This window comes from Oncorhynchus kisutch, linkage group LG17 (assembly GCF_002021735.2).
Source record: "Oncorhynchus kisutch isolate 150728-3 linkage group LG17, Okis_V2, whole genome shotgun sequence".
Lineage (NCBI taxonomy): Eukaryota > Metazoa > Chordata > Actinopteri > Salmoniformes > Salmonidae > Oncorhynchus > Oncorhynchus kisutch.
In genome coordinates this window covers 15,282,023-15,303,055 of record NC_034190.2, presented here as the reverse complement: position 1 = coordinate 15,303,055, position 21,033 = coordinate 15,282,023, and the positions used below count along the sequence as shown (strand labels likewise).

At 45.7% G+C, this 21,033-nt stretch overlaps 1 protein-coding gene across 1 annotated transcript in view; it reads left to right on the top strand.

Annotated features, from left to right (window-relative positions):
- slc25a13 (solute carrier family 25 member 13) overlaps window positions 1–21,033 on the top strand; it is an 84,359-nt gene that overhangs the window by 38,603 nt on the left and 24,723 nt on the right. The window contains exons 10-14 of the mRNA XM_031795168.1: window positions 4,115–4,199; window positions 5,864–6,022; window positions 8,283–8,335; window positions 11,413–11,493; window positions 19,702–19,842. Coding sequence (XP_031651028.1) covers window positions 4,115–4,199; window positions 5,864–6,022; window positions 8,283–8,335; window positions 11,413–11,493; window positions 19,702–19,842 — 519 coding nt within the window. The remainder of the gene's footprint in view (window positions 1–4,114; window positions 4,200–5,863; window positions 6,023–8,282; window positions 8,336–11,412; window positions 11,494–19,701; window positions 19,843–21,033) is intronic.

Below are 21,033 nucleotides of genomic sequence, written 5' to 3'. Positions count from 1 at the left end.
CTGGGGGCAGAAAGGGGCAGACAGAGGGGGGTTAGGGGCTCAGATGGTTCCTGACAGGTGGACCTGTTCCAGAGCTGGGCTGCCCTCTTTACTTCCCTTCCCCAGGGACGATGGCTGAGCGCTGGGCACGGCAGGCCAGGGCACAGGTGCCTCCGGCTGGGTATGTGGAGCAGAATGCTTGGATGATATTGCTATCAGTAACAATCAGCTGATTTTGTGCTCTGATGTGTGCCAATGGCATGGGCAAGGGGTGGCATCCAATCAAACCAGGGCTCCTGATTCTGGTTTTGTGCTACTAACTTCTTACGAGAAATGCTTCTGTGCCTGATTGGAGTTTTTCAAACGAATCCAAAAGTCTCACTAATTCAAGAGAGTTTTAACATTCAAACTGGTGGGAATCGATGCTAGAGGGCAATTAATTGAATCACAGAATAGAGACATAAATGTGAATATATAGCCTATAGTGATGATAAAATGGAATGATATATCTGGTGGCGTCACATGAGATGACTTGGTACAGTATGGGATGGTGTCTAATCATGTCAGAGTAGACACAGTGTTTTATTCAGCAGTAAACTCAACGTGACCCTTAAAATCATTCAACTCTTCTAAAGGCTTGATGAAATATAGGCATTAAAATGATTCTGATGATGCTTGTAAACTGTCTGATCTGAATTTATGTAGGACTGAATGTAAATTAGATTTATAATAGTTAACTTCTCTTGTTACTCTGTGAGAATCAAGATGGTATTAATGGCTCAACTACAGCATGGGAATCAATGGCAGTGCTGACGTCTGATTGAAACATGGGATCTTTTGGTTTGTCTTATATCTCTCTCTCTCTCTCTTCTTCCTCCCTCTCTCTCTCTATCTCTCTCTCTCTCTCTCTCTCCCCCCCCCCCCTCTCTCTCTCTCTCTCTCTCTCTCTCTTCTTCCTCCCTCTCTGTATCTCTCTCTCTCCCTCTCTCTCTCTCTTTCTATCTCTCTCTTCTCCCTCCTCTCTCTCTCTCTCTCTCTCTCCCTTTCTCTCTCTCTATCTCTCTCTCTATTCTCCCCCCCCCTCTCTCTCTCGTTCTCTCTCGTTCTCTCTCTCTATCTCTCTCTCTCCTCCCTCTCTTTCTCTCTCTCGTTCTCTCTCTCTTTCAATCTCTCTCTTCTCCCTCTCTCTCTCTCTCTCTCTCTTTTTTTCTCTCTCTCTCTCTCTCTCTCGTTCTCTCTCTTCTCCCTCTCTCAATTCAATTATATTCAATTGACTTTATTGACATTGCAAGTTCATTATTACTTACATTGTCAAAGTATACATGGGATTACCATTAACAACAACTACAACAACAATATTAATGAGAACAACAATACATTAAAGCAATAGTAGTAGACCAGGGTCAACATGACTGAGAAGACATATAACGTGGTATGGAAGACAAAACAAAACAAGATGGGAAATATTATCGACATGCACTTTTCACTGGCTGTTCCTCAGGTTGTGGCAGGAGGACACATATTTGGCTGCCAAAACTGCACATTTAGGTTTTCACCTAATAAATATTTGATTTTTTCTTCATCTTTTATAGTTTCAAATTCTTTGTATTGAATTATAATTTTGGGAAAGAAATATAATCTTAGGTCTGAGTATTTGTCACAGTGTAATAGGAAATGCAGCTCTGTCTCTACCTCTCCCCTGGAGCAGAGTGAGCACAGCCTGTCCTCTCTGGGCAGCCAGGTTTGTCTGTGACGACCGGTCTCTATAGCCAGACTGTGCTCACTGAGTCTGTACTTAGTCAATGTTTTCCTCAGTTTTCTATCAGTCACAGTGGTCAGATAGTCTGCCACCATGTACTGTCTGTTTAGAGCCAATAGATTTTTTGTTGTGTCTTTCCAATAGGTGATATATTTTTCTTTTTGTTTTGTGATAAATTGGTTGGGCCAGATTTTCTGAGTGCTGTCCTGAGGCTCTATGGGGTTGGTTTGGGTTGTTGAACTGAGCTGTGATTCTCACTGAGCTTCAGAACCAGCTGGCTGAGGGGACTCTTCTCTTGTTTCATCTCTTGACATTGTAGAGCTGTGTGATGGAATGTTTTGGGGTCACTTGTTTTTAGATGGTTGTAAAATTTGATGGCAATTTTTTCTAATCAAATGAGGAGGGGGTATTGGCCCAATTCTGCTCTACATGCGTTATTTTGAGTTTTTCTTTGCACTTGCAATATAGTCTTGCAAAACTTGCATGCAGTATTTCGATTGGATGTTTGTCCCATTTGGTAAATTCATTATTAGAGATTGGACCCCATACTTCACTGCCATATAGAGAATTGGTTCTATAACTGATTGAAACATTTTGAGCCAGATTCTAATTGGAATTTCGATTTTGATGTTCCTTTTAATGGCATAGAATGCTCTTCTTGCTTTGTCTCTCAGCTCATTCACAGCCATGTGAAAGCTACCTGTGTTGCTGATATTTAGTCCTAGATATGTGTCGTTTTTGGTGTGTTCTAATAGAACTGTGTCCAAATAGAATCTCTCTCTCTCTCTCTCTCTCTCACCATCTCTTCTCCCTCTATCTCTCACTCTCTTTCTTTCTCTCTCACCATCTCTTCTCCCTCTCTCTCTCTCTCACCATCTCTTCTCCCTTTATCTCTTTGTTTCTCTGTCTCTCTCTCTCTATCTCTCTCTCTCTTTCTTTCTCTCTCACCATCTCTTCTCCCTCTCTCTCTCTCTCTCTCTCTCTCACCATCTCTTCTCCCTTTATCTCTTTGTTTCTCTGTCTCTCTCTCTCTATCTCTCTCTCTCTCTCGTTCTCTCTCTCTCACCATCTCTTCTCCATCTCTCTCTCTCTCTCTCTCTCTCTCTCTCGTTCTCTCTCTCTCACCATCTCTTCTCCATCTCTCTCTCTCTCTCTCCCCCTCTCTCAATTTAATTAAAACATTTAAAATTTAAGGGCTTTATCAAATCAATCAAATCAAATCAAATGTATTGGTCACATACATGTGTTTAGCTGTTGTTGTTGCGGGTGTAGCGGAATGCTTGTGTTTCTAGCTCCAACAGTGCAGTAATATCTAACAAGTCATATCTACAGTTGACAACATTGGCATGGGAAACATATGTTAACATTGCCAAAGCAAGTGAAATAGATAATAAACAAAAGTGAAATAAACAATATGTAAAGATCGTCGTTGGAAAGAGACCAAAGCGCAGGGTGGAAATTGTTCATATTTAATGTTCACAAAAAACACTCAAACAAAATGACAAACGGAGAAAACAAAAGTGCACACTTCTGTCAGGGAAACAACCTAAACAGAAAACATTCACCCACAAATCACAGGTGGGAAAAGGCTCCCTAAGTTTGATTCTCAATCAGAGACAACGAACGACACCTGCCTCTGATTGAGAACCATACTAGGCCAAACACGTAGAAAATATAACATAGAAAAAGGAACATAGACAACCCACCCCAACTCACGCCCTGACCAACCTAACACGAAGACATAAAGAAGAAACTAAGGTCAGAACGTGACACAATACAAACAAAATGTACATTAAACATGTCTATATACAGTGTTGTAATGTAGGCAAATAGTTAAAGTACAAAAGAGAAAATAACAAACATAAATATGGGTTGTATTTACAATGTTGTTTATTCTTCACTGGTTGCCCTTTTCTTGTGGCGTCAGGCCACAAAACTTGCTGCTGTGGTGGCATACTGTGGTATTTTACCCAATAGATATGTGAGTTTATCAAAATTGGATTTGTTTTCAAATGATTTGTGGATCTGTGTAATCTGAGGGAAATGTGTCTCTAATATGGTCATACATTGGGCAGGAGGTTAGGAAGTGCAGATCAGTTCTACCTCATTTTGTGGGCAGTATGCACATAGCCTGTCTTCTCTTGAGAGCCATGTCTGCCTATGGCCTTTCTCAATAGCAAGGCTATGCTCACTGAGTCTGTACATAGTCAAAGCTTTCCTTATGTTTGGGTCAGTCACAGTGGTCAGACATTCTGTTTAGGACCAAATAGCATTCTAGTTTGCTCAGTTTTTTGTTAATTCTTATCTCTCTCTCACCATGTCTTCTCCCCCCTCTCTCTCCCCCTCCCCTCTCTCTCTGTTGTGTCTCTCTTCCAGCTGTCCGGTGGTGATCCGTCCCGATCTGTTCTCATCCAGGTAGCAGAGTCCGCCTACAGGTTTGGCCTCGGCTCCATCGCCGGCGGTAAGTCACGTCTGCGTCTTAAATGCCACCCTAATTCTTATGTAGTGCACTGCTGTTGACCAGATCCCTTAAAGTGTGCACTACATAGGGAAAAATGTGCCATCTGGGACAGGTCCCACGGATTATTGTGTCACCACTACCTCCTCACCTGCCCCATGACACTCCCATCACCCTCCACCCCATCACCCTCCACCCCATCACCCTCCACCCCATCACCTTCCACCCCCATCACCCTCCACCCCATCACCCTCCACCCCATCACACTCCACCCCATCACCCTCCACCCCATCACACTCCACCCCATCACCCTCCAACCCCTCATCACCCTCCACCCCTGAGGCCCCGAGGCCTCCCCACCCCCATCACCCGAGGCCCCCCTGGCCCCTCCACCCCCGATGCCCCTCCACCCCATCACCCTCCACCCCCCCCATCACCCTCCACCCCCGAGGCCCCTCCACCCCCATCACCCTCCACCCCCCATCACCCTCCACCCCCGAGGCCCCTCCACCCCCCCAACCCACTCCACCCCCGAGGCCCCTCCACCCCCACTACCCTCCACCCCCGAGGCCCCTCCAGTCCCCCATCACCCTCCACCCCGAGGCCCCTCCACCCCCGAGGCCCCTCCACCCCCGAGGCCCCTCCACCCCCCATCACCCTCCACCCTCATAAGAAAAGGAGAAAAACAAAGGGCTTCCTATTGCGTTCTGCAGGGGTGGTTTCTCCACTTAAAGAGGACAGGGTCTCTTTGCGCCATGGGAACCTCCCTGTGTTTGGACTCTTTTGTACCTGATCAGAGAGAGAGAGCTTTTTGGGGGAGGGGTGCGGTCGTGTCCTTCTCCTCAACTTCCCTCCTTCCCCCATCTTTGAGGAGATGTTACCCCTCCTCCCCCTCTACAGGAGACAGGTTAATAAGGAGGTAGCACCCTCCCTGACCGTCCCCTCTCTAATTAAACCTGTTGGTCGAGTTGGATCCCCTCTTTGTGTCCAGTCGCAGAGCCGTCAGATAACACATGACTGACGAGCCTGGAAACTCCAGACAACTGAGCCTCCCTTTTGGATCGTTTGATGTCTCCCACCATCACCACACACCCTCCTTATCTTCCTCTTTTGTCTCACTCTCCTCATCCTCACCTGTCCCAGGTTGCTGTGATGTTGCCCACATTGCGTGAATGTTATCTGAATGTTTTTGTAACGTCTTCATGACACCTTTATAATGCCTTTACAACACTTCATGGTAACTTAGTAACTTATAATAATGTATTTGTGCCATCACATGTACTTATACACTGCCGTTCAAAAGTTTGGTGTCACTTAGATATGTCCTTGTTTTTGAAAGAAAAGCTCATTTTTGGTCCATTAAAATAACATAAAATTGATCAGAAATGCAGTGTAGACATTGCTAATGTTGTAAATGACAATTGTGGAAAAAAGCTGGAAATGGCTGATTTTTTAAATGGAATATCTACATAGGCGTACAGAGGCCCATTATCAGCAACCATCACTCCTGTGTTCCAATGGCACGTTGTGTTAGCTAATCCAAACTTTTGAAAGGTGGTGTAGATCTTGGTGAAGAGCAACATACGGCAATAACAATAACAACCTAATGACGTCTTTCTAGCATCTTTCCTCTCCTCTAACGCCTTAATAAAGTCATGTGTTTCCAGCTGTGGGAGCCACAGCAGTTTACCCCATAGACCTAGTGAAGACCAGGATGCAGAACCAGAGGACCACAGGCTCCCTGGTGGAAGAGCTCATGTACAAGAACAGCTTGGACTGCTTCAAGAAGGTGCTGCGCTACGAAGGCTTCTTCGGCCTCTATAGAGGTCAGTACCAGACGGGATGTGTCCCAAATGGCACCCTATTCACTATATAGTACACGGCTTTTAGCCAGAGTAGTGCACTATTTAGGATGTAGTGATAGGCTAATGATCATCACTACAGCTCTGGGTAGAGGTAGGCACAGATTTAGGATCAGCTTACCCTCATCTCAACCTAACCATATGAATTAAAACACAAATCTGACCTGAGATCAGCTTCGACTTCATCTTACTCCATCACAACAACAGATGGGGTTTAGAGGTGTGGTAGAAGAGAGGGGGAAGAGGAGAGGAGGGCGGGTCTGAGTTCACCTTCCCTCTGACCTGGCTTCTTTGAAGTGATTAAAGGTTGTCTCGGGAGTTTCAGGGGGACAATGCACATCGCACGCAAAGGCCACATACCAGCAGAGCTCTGTCACAATGGTGGTGTGTGACTGCCCCAGCCAGACTTCAACTGGCATTAATATAATAAGTACCTGCACTCAGGGAGCGGGGGGATGGAGGGACAGGGAGCGGGGGGTTGGAGGGACAGGGAGCGGGGGTTTTAGGATGAGGGAGTGGGAGGTAAGATGGGAGGGAGGGAGGGGGAGCGGGGGGATGGAGGGACAGGGAGCGGGGGGTTTTAGGATGAGGGAGCGGGGGTTTTAGGATGAGGGAGCGGGGTTAGGAAGGAGAGAGAGCGGGAGGTAAGATGGGAGGGAGGGAGGGGGAGCGGAAGGTAGGAGGGAGAGGGAGTGGAGGAGAGCGGGAAGTAAGAGGGGGGAGGGAGGTAGGAGGGAGGGAGGGGGAGCGGAAGGTAGGAGGGAGAGGGAGGTGATGGGTGGAGGGAGAGGGAGTGGAGGAGAGCGGGAAGTAAGAGGGGGGGAGGGAGGGAGGTAGGATGGAGAGGGAGGTGAGAGGGAGCTGATGGGTGGAGGGAGAGGGAGGGGAGGAGGGAGATAGAGGAAGGAGGGGGGTTAGGAAGGTTCTTGAACAACACACTATATCATATGATTTGAAAAGGGGGGGTGACTTTTGGAATTCTCTGAATTATGATTGACAGGTGAGTTCTCCCCTGAGGGTTCTAAGAGGAAGTGGGAATCCTTAGTGTCTGTCAGAGGACACCAAGCCTTTAGAGAGGTCTCTGACATTACAGACACACGGTCAGACAGACCTGGCTCCAAGGTGGTGGTACACTGGCAGATACCAGCTCTCTGTTCTCCAATCCTAGACATCATGTGACCAAACATCAAATGATACAGTCAGTTGTATTTGAATGGCCATCCAGTCACCAAGTCACATGGTACAGTCCCACTACAAAACAAACTGAAACGAGGAAGACAATTTGAAAGACTCCAGAAGCAAACACATTTGCTTCTGGAGTCTCATATATTGTTATTCGCAATTCCCCCATGAACATGTATCTACTGTGTAGTAAAGCGGGTTATGTTATATTAGCCACTGAGGAGAGTGTCATAAGCCAACTCAGGGGAAGTTTCTGTTTTAATGTAATGAAGTTGAGCTTTTTCCTTCGCCTCCCCTGTTTCCCATTACTGAATGAGGTGAGCATTAGAATGGTGAGACAGCCAGACCAGAACCAGAACACCACACACTGCAAACACTAGGATGATGTCATCATCTCGAGACGGGAACCCTTACGTAAACAACGCAGCAGCATGAGAAAGCAGTAAGCGTCTCTAACTACAACTGTGAGCTGTTATGGGCCATTTAATAATAATATAACTCGTGTGTGGTTCTCAGCCTGAGCCCTGCCACAAACACAACTAACGCTCCTGTTTCTGTTTGTGAGTTCCAGCCCAGCTGAAGCCATGCTAATCATTATGTTTGTGCTCCTGTGTCTGACTCTGTGTGGCCTGTTTTGGGCCCTGCGTTCACTACCCCCCTCCAACCTCTCCACTATTATGCTGAGATGGGTCATCCAACACACTCCAATCAGATTATTTGGTTTATTTTTATCTGGCTGGAAGTCTTGGGTTGTAATTTAGGACCGCATAAACTTTGGTTAGAGTGTTTTATGTCTTTTTTTGTATTCTGGGAAGGAGTTTCTATCACTTTGTTAGTCTTTTAAGACCCTGATGTCCCCACACCCCACATCAATAGTGTTATTTAGTGTCAGGGGGATCTGGCAGAATTGAATACAGCAGGGTGTGTTTCATGTGGAGGGGGACTGTGCTGTGCTGTGCCGTGGTCTGCCAGTGTGTGTGTGTATGTGTGTCGTACTTCCTTGGCCCTTCTCTTTTCTAATCATGTTGTGTCCTAATGATAGGTCTGGTACCACAGCTACTGGGTGTGGCCCCGGAGAAAGCCATAAAGCTGACAGTAAGTGCCTTGTTTCTCTACATGGAGACCAGTTACCACGGAGCCCCTCACTGGGCCCTAGTTGAACATTTACCTCTAGTTTTAGTTTAATATACAGTACAGATTTGATGTGCATACACACACACACACACTCACTCACTCACAAACACACACACACACACACACACACACACACACACACACACACACACACACACACACACACACACACACACACACACACACACACACACACACACACACACACACACACACACCCCACCCCCCTCAATGTAACAAATCAAACCCCTATGTATCAAATCAAGCTTTATTTATACAGCACATTTCAAACATGGAATGCAACGCAGTGTGCTTCATGGGAAAAAATGAATAAAACACAATGAAAATAAAAGCTGAAATATTTACTACACAACAAACATAAGATAAACAACTAAAGAATGAGACAAACTGAACAACTAAAAAGCACCCTAAGGAAATGCAAAGCAACAAATATTTGTTTTAAGATGTCTTTTAAATATGTTCACAGTTCCGTCTCCCCTCAGGTTCTCTGGCAGGCTATTCCTGAGGCTGGGGGCATAGTAACGATGGCTGCCTCTCCATGCATCTTGGTCCTAGGCTTTGGGATAGTTAAAAGGCTGCCTCTCCATGCCTCTTGGTCCAAGGCTTTGGGATAGTTAAAAGGCTGCCTCTCCATGCCTCTTGGTCCTAGGCTTTGGGATAGTTAAAAGGCTGCCTCTCCATGCCTCTTGGTCCAAGGCTTTGGGATAGTTAAAAGGCTGCCTCTCCATGCCTCTTGGTCCTAGGCTTTGGGATAGTTAAAAGGCTGCCTCTCCATGTCTCTTGGTCCTGGTCCTAGGCTTTGGGATAGTTAAAAGGCTGCCTCTCCATGCCTCTTGGTCCTAGGCTTTGGGATAGTTAAAAGGCTGCCTCTCCATGTCTCTTGTTTCTAGGCTTTGGGATAGTTAAAAGGCTGCCTCTCCATGTCTCTTGGTCCCAGGCTTTGGGATAGTTAAAAGGCTGCCTCTCCATGCCTCTTGGTCCCAGGCTTTGGGATAGTTAAAAGGCTGCCTCTCCATGCCTCTTGGTCCTAGGCTTTTGGATAGTTAAAAGGCTGCCTCTCCGTGCCTCTTGGTCCTAGGCTTTGGGATAGTTAAAAGGCTGCCTCTCCATGCCTCTTGTTTCTAGGCTTTGGGATAGTTAAAAGGTTGTCTCTCCATGTCTCTTGTTTCTAGGCTTTGGGATAGTTAAAAGGCTGCCTCTCCATGCCTCTTTTTTCTAGGCTTTGGGATCGTTAAAAGGCTGCCTCTCCATGCCTCTTGTTTCTAGGCTTTGGGATAGTTAAAAGGTTGTCTCTCCATGCCTCTTGTTTCTAGGCTTTGGGATAGTTAAAAGGCTGCCTCTCCATGCCTCTTTTTTCTAGGCTTTGGGATAGTTAAAAGGCTGCCTCTCCATGCCTCTTGTTTCTAGGCTTTGGGATCGTTAAAAGGCTGCCTCTCCATGCCTCTTGTTTCTAGGCTTTGGGATAGTTAAAAGGCTGCCTCTCCATGTCTCTTGTTTCTAGGCTATGGGATAGTTAAATGGCCAGTGCCAGAGGACCTGAGGGACCCACTGGGTACATAACGTAAAAGCATGTCTGACATGTATTGGGGTGAACAATCGTGTATTGATTTAAAAACCAATAGAATAATCTTAAAATGAATTCAAAAACTCACAGGCATCCAGTACAGAGACCTTACCTCATAATAACAAAGCAAAATCAAGTTGAGATATTTTTGCAAATGTATAAAAAAACTAAAAACAGATAGCTTATTTGCATAAATATTCAGAACCTTTCCTATGAGACTCGAAATTAAGCTCAGGTGCATCCTGTTTCCATTGATCATCCTAGAGATGTTGCTACAACTTGGAGTCCACCTGTGGTAAATTCAATTGATTTGACATGATTTGGAAAGGTACACACCTGTCTATATTAGGTCCCACAGTTGACAGTGCATGTCAGAGCAACATTTTTCAGGGAGGTGACCAAGAATCGATGGTCACTCAGACAGAGCCCCAGAGTTCCTCTGTGGAGATGGGAGAACCTTCCAGAAGGACAACCATCTCTGCAGCACTCCACCAATCAGGCAGAGTGGCCAGACGGAAGCTACTCCTCAGTAAAAGGCACATGACAGCCCACTTGGAGTTTGCCAAAAGGCACCTAAAGAACTCTCAGACCATGAGAAACAAGATTCTCTGGTCTGATGAAACCAAGATTGAACTCTTTGGCTTAAATGCCAAGCATCAAGACTGGAGGAAACCTGGCACCATCCCTCCATCAAAAAGTGAAGGCGTCTAAATTATTTTCGAATGCACTGTAACACCTAGTGTTTTATCTTTATTGCCCGTGAATTCAAATGTTTTTTCCAGATTCTCTCTCTGTGCTTTTGCTCCAACAATAAGTACCTCAGTCTTGTCTTGATTTGGCTGGAGGAAGTTGTGAGTCATCCAAGTATTTACATTGCTAATACAGTCTAATAATTATCAGTGGAGCTAAAACACTCTGGTGACACAGAAATGTAAAGTTGTATTTCGTCTGCGTGAAAATCAATGTTGTGCGTTGTGATAATGCTGCTAAGGGGTAATATATATTAACTGAACAGTACTAGACCCAAAATCAAACCTTGTGGAACACCACGTGATATGTATTTTCTCTGAGTTATGTTCACCAAGGGAGACAAAAAACTCTTGACCGGTTAAATAGGTCCTAAACCAATTTAGACCTGGACCGGAGAGGCCAACCCACCTCTGCAGTTTGTCCAGAAGGACATCATGGTCAACAGTGTTGAATGCAGCAGTTAAATCTAAGAGTACAAGGACAGAGAGCTAGATCTGTTTCAATCAGGATGCAAGTACTTAAAGTCTACCTCATGTGTGGTGCATGTATTAGTAGTCTCACAGTGAAATGTTACTGTTACTACAATCACATTACTAGTGGCCCTTTAGCTTACCAATATCCACTCCCGCTGTATAAGGTCTGCCTGTCTGTGTGTATGTCTGTGTCTTAATGTGTGTCTAATGCTTTAGTCTTCTCACCACAGGTGAATGACTTTATCAGAGGGAAGACCAGACAGAGAGATGGATCAATCCCTGTACCTGCTGAGATCGTGGCTGGTGCATGTGTGAGTCTCATCTTATTCATCAACCTCCATCAACACAGAGACATATTCAGTGGTGACATATTTCTATATCAACCTCCATCAACACAGAGAGAGATGTACGGTAAACACTATATCAACCTCCATCAACACAGAGACCTATTTAGTAGTGACATATTTTTATATCAACCTCCATCAACACAGAGAGAGATGTATGGTAAACACTATATCAACCTCCATCAACACAGAGAGAGATGTACGGTAAACACTATATCAACCTCCATCAACACAGAGACCTATTTAGTAGTGACATATTTTTATATCAACCTCCATCAACACAGAGAGAGATGTACGGTAAACACTATATCAACCTCCATCAACACAGAGAGAGATGTACGGGAAACACTATATCAACCTCCATCAACACAGAGACCTATTTAGTAGTGACATATTTTTATATCAACCTCCATCAACACAGAGAGAGATGTACGGTAAACACTATATCAACCTACATCAACACAGAGAGAGATGTACTTTAAACACTATATCAACCTCCATCAACACAGAGAGAGTTGTACGGTAAACGCTATATCAACCTCCATCAACACAGAGAGAGATGTACGGTAAACTAACCTCCATCAACACAGAGAGAGATGTACGGTAAACACTATATCAACCTCCATCAACACAGAGAGAGATGTACGGTAAACACTATATCAACCTCCATCAACACAGAGAGAGATGTACGGTAAACACTATATCAACCTCCATCAACACAGTGAGAGATGTACGGTAAACACTATATCAACCTACATCAACACAGAGAGAGATGTACTTTAAACACTATATCAACCTCCATCAACACAGAGAGAGATGTACGGTAAACGCTATATCAACCTCCATCAACACAGAGAGAGATGTACGGTAAACACTATATCAACCTACATCAACACAGAGAGAGATGTACTTTAAACGCTATATCAACCTCCATCAACACAGAGAGAGATGTACGGTAAACGCTATATCAACCTCCATCAACACAGAGAGAGATGTACGGTAAACACTATATCAACCTCCATCAACACAGAGAGAGATGTACGGTAAACGCTATATCAACCTCCATCAACACAGAGAGAGATGTACGGTAAACGCTATATCAACCTCCATCAACACAGAGAGAGATGTACGGTAAACGCTATATCAACCTCCATCAACACAGAGAGAGATGTACGGGAAACACTATATCAACCTACATCAACACAGAGACCTATTTAGTAGTGACATATTTTTATATCAACCTCCATCAACACAGAGAGAGATGTACGGTAAACACTATATCAACCTACATCAACACAGAGAGAGATGTACTTTAAACACTATATCAACCTCCATCAACACAGAGAGAGATGTACGGTAAACACTATATCAACCTCCATCAACACAGTGAGAGATGTACGGTAAACACTATATCAACCTACATCAACACAGAGAGAGATGTACTTTAAACACTATATCAACCTCCATCAACACAGAGAGAGATGTACGGTAAACGCTATATCAACATAGAGGGATATATTAGAAAGCCATATATCCCTGTTGAAAGAAAGACATAAAGAGACTGCTACCTGAGACTGCCCCCCTCCCCCACCTCCACCCCACTACACACAGCCTGTGTTTGTTCAGTGAGCTGTCACACACTGACCCCCCCACCTCATCCCTTTGGGTCTAGCTGTAGTGTCACCCCCTCAACCAATGAATAGAGAGAGGCCTTTCACCACGAGCCCGTTTGATGCCGATCACTGAAGCAGAATATTTATGTCATTATGTGACCTGTATACAGCTCAATTAAGGTTATGACTTAAAGATGCACTATGCAGAAATTGTTCCGCCATTTCCTGGTTGCTAAAATTCTAATAGTTCGACCTAATTTCAGTTTATGTGACAAAACAAGCAAGTATAGTGTAGAGAATCATTGTACCATCGAAGCTGCCGTGAAATATATTTTCCATATCCAAAATTATACCATGGCATTGTGGAGTGAGGATGGATGGATTTTTCCTATTTTTCATCGTGAGCTGTTCTGACAGCTCCTTTCATCCTGTCTCAGCCCCTGGTGTTAGTGCTGGTGAGCCGTTCTCCTGTTATCACACACACACACACACACACACACACACACACACACACACACACACACACACACACACACACACACACACACACACACACACACACACACACAGAAAGACACACATGCATACAGAGGAGCAAAGACTCAGACACGCAGGCATGCATACACACACCTACATGCACAAACACACAGACACAGACACAGACATACACACACACACACACACACACACACACACACACACACACACACACACACACACACACACACACACACACACACACACACACACACACACACACACACAGAGACATGCACACACAGACATACACACACAAACACACAGACACACAGAGACACACACACACACACACACAGACACACAGAGACATACACACACAGACACAGAGACATACACACACAGACACAGAGACATACACACACCCTGTTTAGGGAGACTTCAGCCACATCACATGAAGTCTGTTTATATGATTTGGAAGCTGTGAAAGTGTTGGTTTGGGCTCCGGCGACAGTCCCAGACCATAGTCTGACAGGACAGAAGAGGGGGGGGGGGGTGAAATACATTGGACGGGGGAAAAAGAGTGAGGTGTGTAAAAAAAGTGTTTCAATGAGGTTTTAACGGTAAAATAAGTAATAAATACGACAGTCAGTGAGGATCTAGTCATATTCTGATATCTTCTCCTCTCTTCTCTTCTCCTCTCCTCTGATCTTCTATTTTTTCCATTCCCCTCCTCTCCCTCCTCCTCACCCCCCCTTCTCATTTCCTTTACACTTTTCTATTCTCCTTTCCATTCACCTCTTCTACCCTGTCCTACCCTCTTCTACCCTGTCCTTCCCTCTTCTACCCTCTCCTACCCTGTCCTACCCTCTTCTACCCTCCCCTACCCTCTTCTACCCTCTCCTACCTTCTTCTACCCTCGCCTACCCTCTCCTACCCTCTTCTACCCTCTCCTACCTTCTTCTACCCTCTCCTACCTTCTTCTACCCTCTCCTACCTTCTTCTACCTTCTTCTCCTCATCTCAACTTTGCTCTTTGCCACTCCACTTGGCTTTCCTCCACTCATCTCAACGTCTTCTCCTTTCCTCTTCTCTTCTCCTTTCCTCTTCTCTCCTTTCCTCCACTCATCTCAACGTCTTCTCCTTTCCTCTTCTCTCTCCTTTCCTCCACTCATCTCAACGTCTTCTCCTTTCCTCTTCTCTCTCCTTTCCCCCACTCATCTCCTTTCCTCCACTCATCTCAACATCTTCTCCTTTCCTCTTCTCTCTCCTTTCCTCCACTCATCTCAACGTCTTCTCCTTTCCTCTTCTCTCTCCTTTCCCCCACTCCTCTCCTTTCCTCCACTCATCTCAACGTCTTCTCCTTTCCTCTTCTCTCTCCTTTCCTCCACTCATCTCAACGTCTTCTCCTTTCCTCTTCTCTCTCCTTTCCTCCACTCATCTCAACGTCTTCTCCTTTCCTCTTCTCTTCTCCTTTCCTCTTCTCTCCTTTCCTCCACTCATCTCAACGTCTTCTCCTTTCCTCTTCTCTTCTCCTTTCCTCTTCTCTCTCCTTTCCTCCACTCATCTCAACATCTTCTCCTTTCCTCTTCTCTCTCCTTTCCCCCACTCATCTCCTTTCCTCCACTCATCTCAACATCTTCTCCTTTCCTCTTCTCTCTCCTTTCCTCCACTCATCTCAACGTCTTCTCCTTTCCTCTTCTCTCTCCTTTCCCCCACTCCTCTCCTTTCCTCCACTCATCTCAACGTCTTCTCCTTTCCTCTTCTCTCTCCTTTCCTCTTCTCTCTCCTTTCCTCCACTCATCTCAACGTCTTCTCCTTTCCTCTTCTCTCTCCTTTCCTCCACTCATCTCAGCGTCTTCTCCTTTCCTCTTCTCTTCTCCTTTCCTCTTCTCTCCTTTCCTCCACTCATCTCAACGTCTTCTCCTTTCCTCTTCTCTTCTCCTTTCCTCTTCTCTCTCCTTTCCTCCACTCATCTCAACGTCTTCTCCTTTCCTCTTCCCTCTCCTTTCCTCCACATCTTCCTTCTTCTCTCCCCCGCTCTTTCCTCCCCTCATAATAGCCTCAGAATTAAGCTCAGTGAGGGTTGCCAGGTCTTAATGATTATTTGGTAAGAATGGCATGCTCCGTTTACTGAGACGCTGCTGGCTGGCTGGATGCCTATCAGGCGGTCGCTGGCCCTCATTTGAGGGCTTGGTTACTCAAAATACACACTGGGCCAATATGGGGGGAAAGAGAGCGAGAGAGAGAGAGTCAGAGAGAGAGAGTACAGTGTTGCTTTGTTAGTTTTCACTTTGGCAATTATTCCGTGTAAATCACTTCAATTTGCATGGTTTGATTTTTAAGCCTTTGTAACGGTTTGTTATTCAGCTCCGTTGAGAGTTATAAAACATTTATCACAACGTTTAACATGCACATGAGCACATCAACATAAACACACACAGACTCGTAAATGCATGCACGCTTGTGTAATCCTCAGTTAAGAATTCTGGCATCCATGAAAGTGTGAGTGGTTATTAGTTGAGGTTGGCTAATGCTTGCTAACTAGTGCTAAACTATTGTTTGCCATTGAAAAGTAAACTTTTTCATAGCTGTTACCCCGAGGATGTGTGTTTGTGTGTGTGTGTGTGTGTAACAAGTTATCAATTTTAATTTAGATTCTGACGTTTATCCACATTTCTCCAAATGTCAAAGTTAAGGGTTAAGGTTTGGGATAGAGTTAAACATTAAGTTTAGGCATTCATTCTGAATAGTTAAGTTAAGGGTTAAGGTTTGGGATAGAGTTAAACATTAAGTTTAGGCATTCATTCTGAATGGTTAAGTTAGGGGTTAAGGTTTGGGATAGAGTTAAACATTAAGTTTAGGCATTCATTCTGAATGGTTAAGTTAAGGGTTAAGGTTTGGGATAGAGTTAAACATTAAGTTTAGGCATTCATTCTGAATGGTTAAGTTAAGGGTTAAGGTTTGGGATAGAGTTAAACATTAAGTTTAGGTGTTCATTCTGAATGGTTAGGTTAAGGTTTGGGATAGAGTTAAACATTAAGTTTAGGTGTTCATTCTGAATGGTTAGGTTAAGGTTTGGGATAGAGTTAAAACAATGAGTGTCTAGCACTGGGATTGAACATGTGACCTTTGGTCCTGGAGTCATGGGATTCCGCCCATCCGCCACCCTTGTCCACAATGCTGTAGCAAAACCCAAAACTTGATGGTAATAGTCCTCACTGTTGGCCCTAGTGGCTGGTTTTGAAGGCATTTCCCGACGTCCTCAGGACATGGACAGATGTCCAATTTCAAAGTCAATCTTGAGCGATCTGGCTGATGTGTGCACACACAGAAACACACAGAAACACACACACACACACACACACACACACACACACACACACACACACACACACACACACACACACACACACACACACACACACACACACACACACACACACACACACACACACACACACACACACACACACACACAGAAACACACCCACACATACTGTGGATGTAGTGCTGGAGCGTGTCTGAGGTTCTGACTCTCAAACCCCCTCAGGGGATCACCTTGCCTTGTAATTACCTGGGAATTATCAGCGCGCCACCGACTGTCTCACTCTGTAATCAAATCTCTCCCTCTTTCTGTCTCTCTCCCTCTCTCTTTTTCTGTTTCTTTCTCTGTCTCTCTCTCTCTGTCTGTCTGTTTCTCTCTTGCTCTCTGTCGCCCTCTGTCTCTCTCCATCTCTCTCCCCCTTCCCCCCCCCCCCCCCCCCCCCCCCCCCCCCCCCCCCCCCCCCCCCCCCCCCTGACAGACGTGTCTGTTGTTCTGTCTGTCAGACCTAATTGTGCGGTGGTTTCTCTAACCTGTTGTTGCTCTCTTTAACATTCAGAAATCTCCCAATTAGTGTCCAATTCATGTGAGCGAGAGCGTTGGCTGCTCAAGAGGCCCTATTTTCAGTTAATCATCTCTGTGTCCAACGGCCCGGTAATAAATGCATTGCTATTAGAGGGTCGCTGTAATCAACTATGAAATATCATTTTCCACAGAAATAAATAGTGAAAAATTTGTACCTGTGAGTCGTTTAGAATGAAGAATCGGCCCCTACTATTCAATGCCTCTCTTTTAGTTCTGGAAGGGAAATGTTGGTCAGTTCTGCGCCACTATTTAATGTACTACTCCCTTCAATGGGGCGATTATGATCTCTCCCTCAAAATATGGGAACATTTACTTACGAATTTGGGGGCGGCTGTTAAAAAACGCACAAGGTTGCACATTCAGATTGGGGTACTCATTTGATAGCCTTCCCGTAAGATAGAGGGGACACACACAATTACACATTAATAATTCACAGCAAAGGAGGGGGGAGAAAAAAGTACAACAAACAGTACATGCCCTATTTAAGGGCAGGGAAGGACTCCATGGAAACAGATTTCTATCTAATTGCACTGTGCCACTTTTCAGCCATGGTATCCAGGGGCAACTAGTGTGAGAGAGAGAGACTGTTCCTGAATGGTTGCCGCCTTCCCGGCTAACTATGTCCCGGCTCTCCCTCTTCGTGCCGAGACAAAGTTAGCTACTTTAGCTGCTTATTTAAAATTATTTTTTATTTAACCTTTATTTAACCAGGCAAGTCAATTAAGAACAAATTCCTATTTAGAATGATGCAAGATGCAAAAGGCCTCCTGCTGGGCCGGAGGCTAGGATTAACAAATAAAATGAATGTAGACAAAACACAACAAGAGAGACACACACCATCACAGTATATAAAGAGAGACCTAAGACACAACATGGTATCAACAACATGGCAGCAATACAACATGACAACAACACAAAATGGTTGCATCACAACATGACAACAGCACAACAGGGTATCAACACAACATGACAACAGCACAACATGGTATCAACAAAACATGACAACAGCACAACATGACAACAGCACAACATGGTATCAACACAACATGACCACAGCACAACATGGTATCAACACAACATGACAACAGCACAACATGGTAGCAGCACAACATGACAATAGCACAACATGGTAGCAGAACAACATGACAACAGCACAACATGGTAGCAGCACAACATAACAATAGCACAACATGGTAGCAGCACAACATGGTAGCAGCACAACATAACAATAGCACAACATGGTAGCAGCACAACCTAACAATAGCACAACATGGTAGCAGCACAACATGACAACAGCACAACATGGTAGCAGCACAACATAACAATAGCACAACATGGTAGCAGCACAACATGACAACAGCACAACATGGTAGCAGCACAAACATGGAAAAGACAACAGCCACTGCCACACCGCACCCCCAGCTCCAGATACCGTAGCTGTGCATGAAAGCTGTGCCGACCTTGAAGCTCTCTGAGAAGAACCTGTCTGGGCCTGTGGCTGGGGGTTTTATCTCCGGTACCAGGTATACAGTAGGAGCGTTGTGGAGACAGAACCCCTCAGGCAGGGTGCAACTGAAGACGGATGGCTCAGAGACTACAGACACACTGGGAGCCTGTCTACAGTGAACACCCATTACTGACAGACCTAGGAGCCAGTCTACAGTAAACTCCCATTACTGACAGACCTGGGAGCCAGTCTACAGTGAACACCTATTACTGACAGACCTGGGAGCCAGTCTACAGTAAACTCCCATTACTGACAGACCTGGGAGCCAGTCTACAGTGAACACCTATTACTGACAGACCTAGGAGCCAGTCTACAGTAAACACCCATTACTGACAGACCTGGGAGCCAGTCTACAGTAAACTCCCATTACTGACAGACCTGGGAGCCAGTCTACAGTGAACACCTATCACAGCCAATGTGAACTGTCCTGTGTGTGTATGACATTAGTCAGACCTGTGATGTCCCTATCAGGGCACCATCGGTGTACGCTGATGGTTACCCTCTGTTACATACTGTAGCTCCAGTGGTCACTTATAGCCCATTCTCTTACAGCTGTTTTACAAAAAGATTCCCCTTGTGCTGCTGCTAATCCAGGTTTCACGAATCACTATTCCGTTAATCCCCACTTTGTGTGTGTTTCCTTGTGTGTGTGTTTGTGTGTGTGTCCAGGCGGGTGGATCCCAGGTGATTTTCACCAACCCTCTGGAGATTGTGAAGATCCGCCTGCAGGTGGCTGGAGAGATCACCACCGGCCCCCGCGTCAGCGCCATATCTGTCATCAAGGACCTGGGTTTCTTTGGTCTCTACAAGGCAGGTCCTCTCCTGTACACTACTACACTAAGTACTGAATTAAAAGACAGGGACTATTAGGTCACAGCTGTACTCAAACACTAATTTTAGCAATTTTCTATAGTCTACATACTTTTGGTTTCTGCCTCTCTTAGCACTTCACTAGCACTACACAGCGTCGTCCAGTCCTCTACTTAGCGTTCTCCCCAGTCCTCTACTTAGCGTTATCCCCAGTCCTCTCCTCAGCGTTCTCCCCAGTCCTCTACTTAGCATTCTCCCCAGTCCTCTACTTAGCGTTCTCCCCAGTCCTCTACTTAGCGTTCTCCCCAGTCCTCTACTTAGCGTTCTCCCCAGTCCTCTACTTAGCGTTATCCTCAGTCCTCTCCTCAGCATTGTCCCCAGTCCTGTCCACAACGTTATCCCCAGTCCTCTACTTAGCGTTATCCCCAGTCCTCTACTTAGCGTTATCCCCAGTCCTCTCCTCAGCGTATTCCCCAGTCCTCTCCTCAGCGTTCTCCCCAGTCCTCTCCTCAGCGTTGTCCCCAGTCCTGTCCACAACGTTATCCCCAGTCCTCTATGCAGCGTTATCCCCAGTCCTCTACGCAGCATTATCCCCAGTCCTCTACGCAGCGTTCTCCACAGTCCTCTCCTCAGCGTTGTCCCCAGTCCTCTCCTCAGCGTTGTCCCCAGTCCTCTACACAGCGTTGTCCCCAGTCCTCTCCGCAGCGTTGTCCCCAGTCCTCTACACAGCGTTGTCCCCAGTCCTCTACACAGCGTTGTCCCCAGTCCTCTCCACAGCGTTCTCCGCAGTCCTCTCCTCAGCATTGTCCCCAGTCCTCTCCGCAGCGTTGTCCCCAGTCCTCTACACAGCGTTGTCCCCAGTCCTCTACACAGCGTTGTCCCCAGTCCTCTACACAGCGTTGTCCCCAGTCCTCTCCACAGCGTTCTCCGCAGTCCTCTCCTCAGCATTGTCCCCAGTCCTCTCCACAGCGTCTTGTAATAAATCTATCAGGTATCAAGGTAAGACCGAGATGCAGGCCGTGTCGAAGTAACAATGTTTATTACAGCAACAGGGGAAAAGGTACAGGCAGGCTCAGGGTCAGGCAGAGTGGTCAGGCAGGCGGGTACAGAGACGGGAGAGCGAGAAAAAAGAGGCTTGGAAAAACCAGGAGCTGACAGAACAAACGCTGGTAAGCTTGACAAAACAAGATG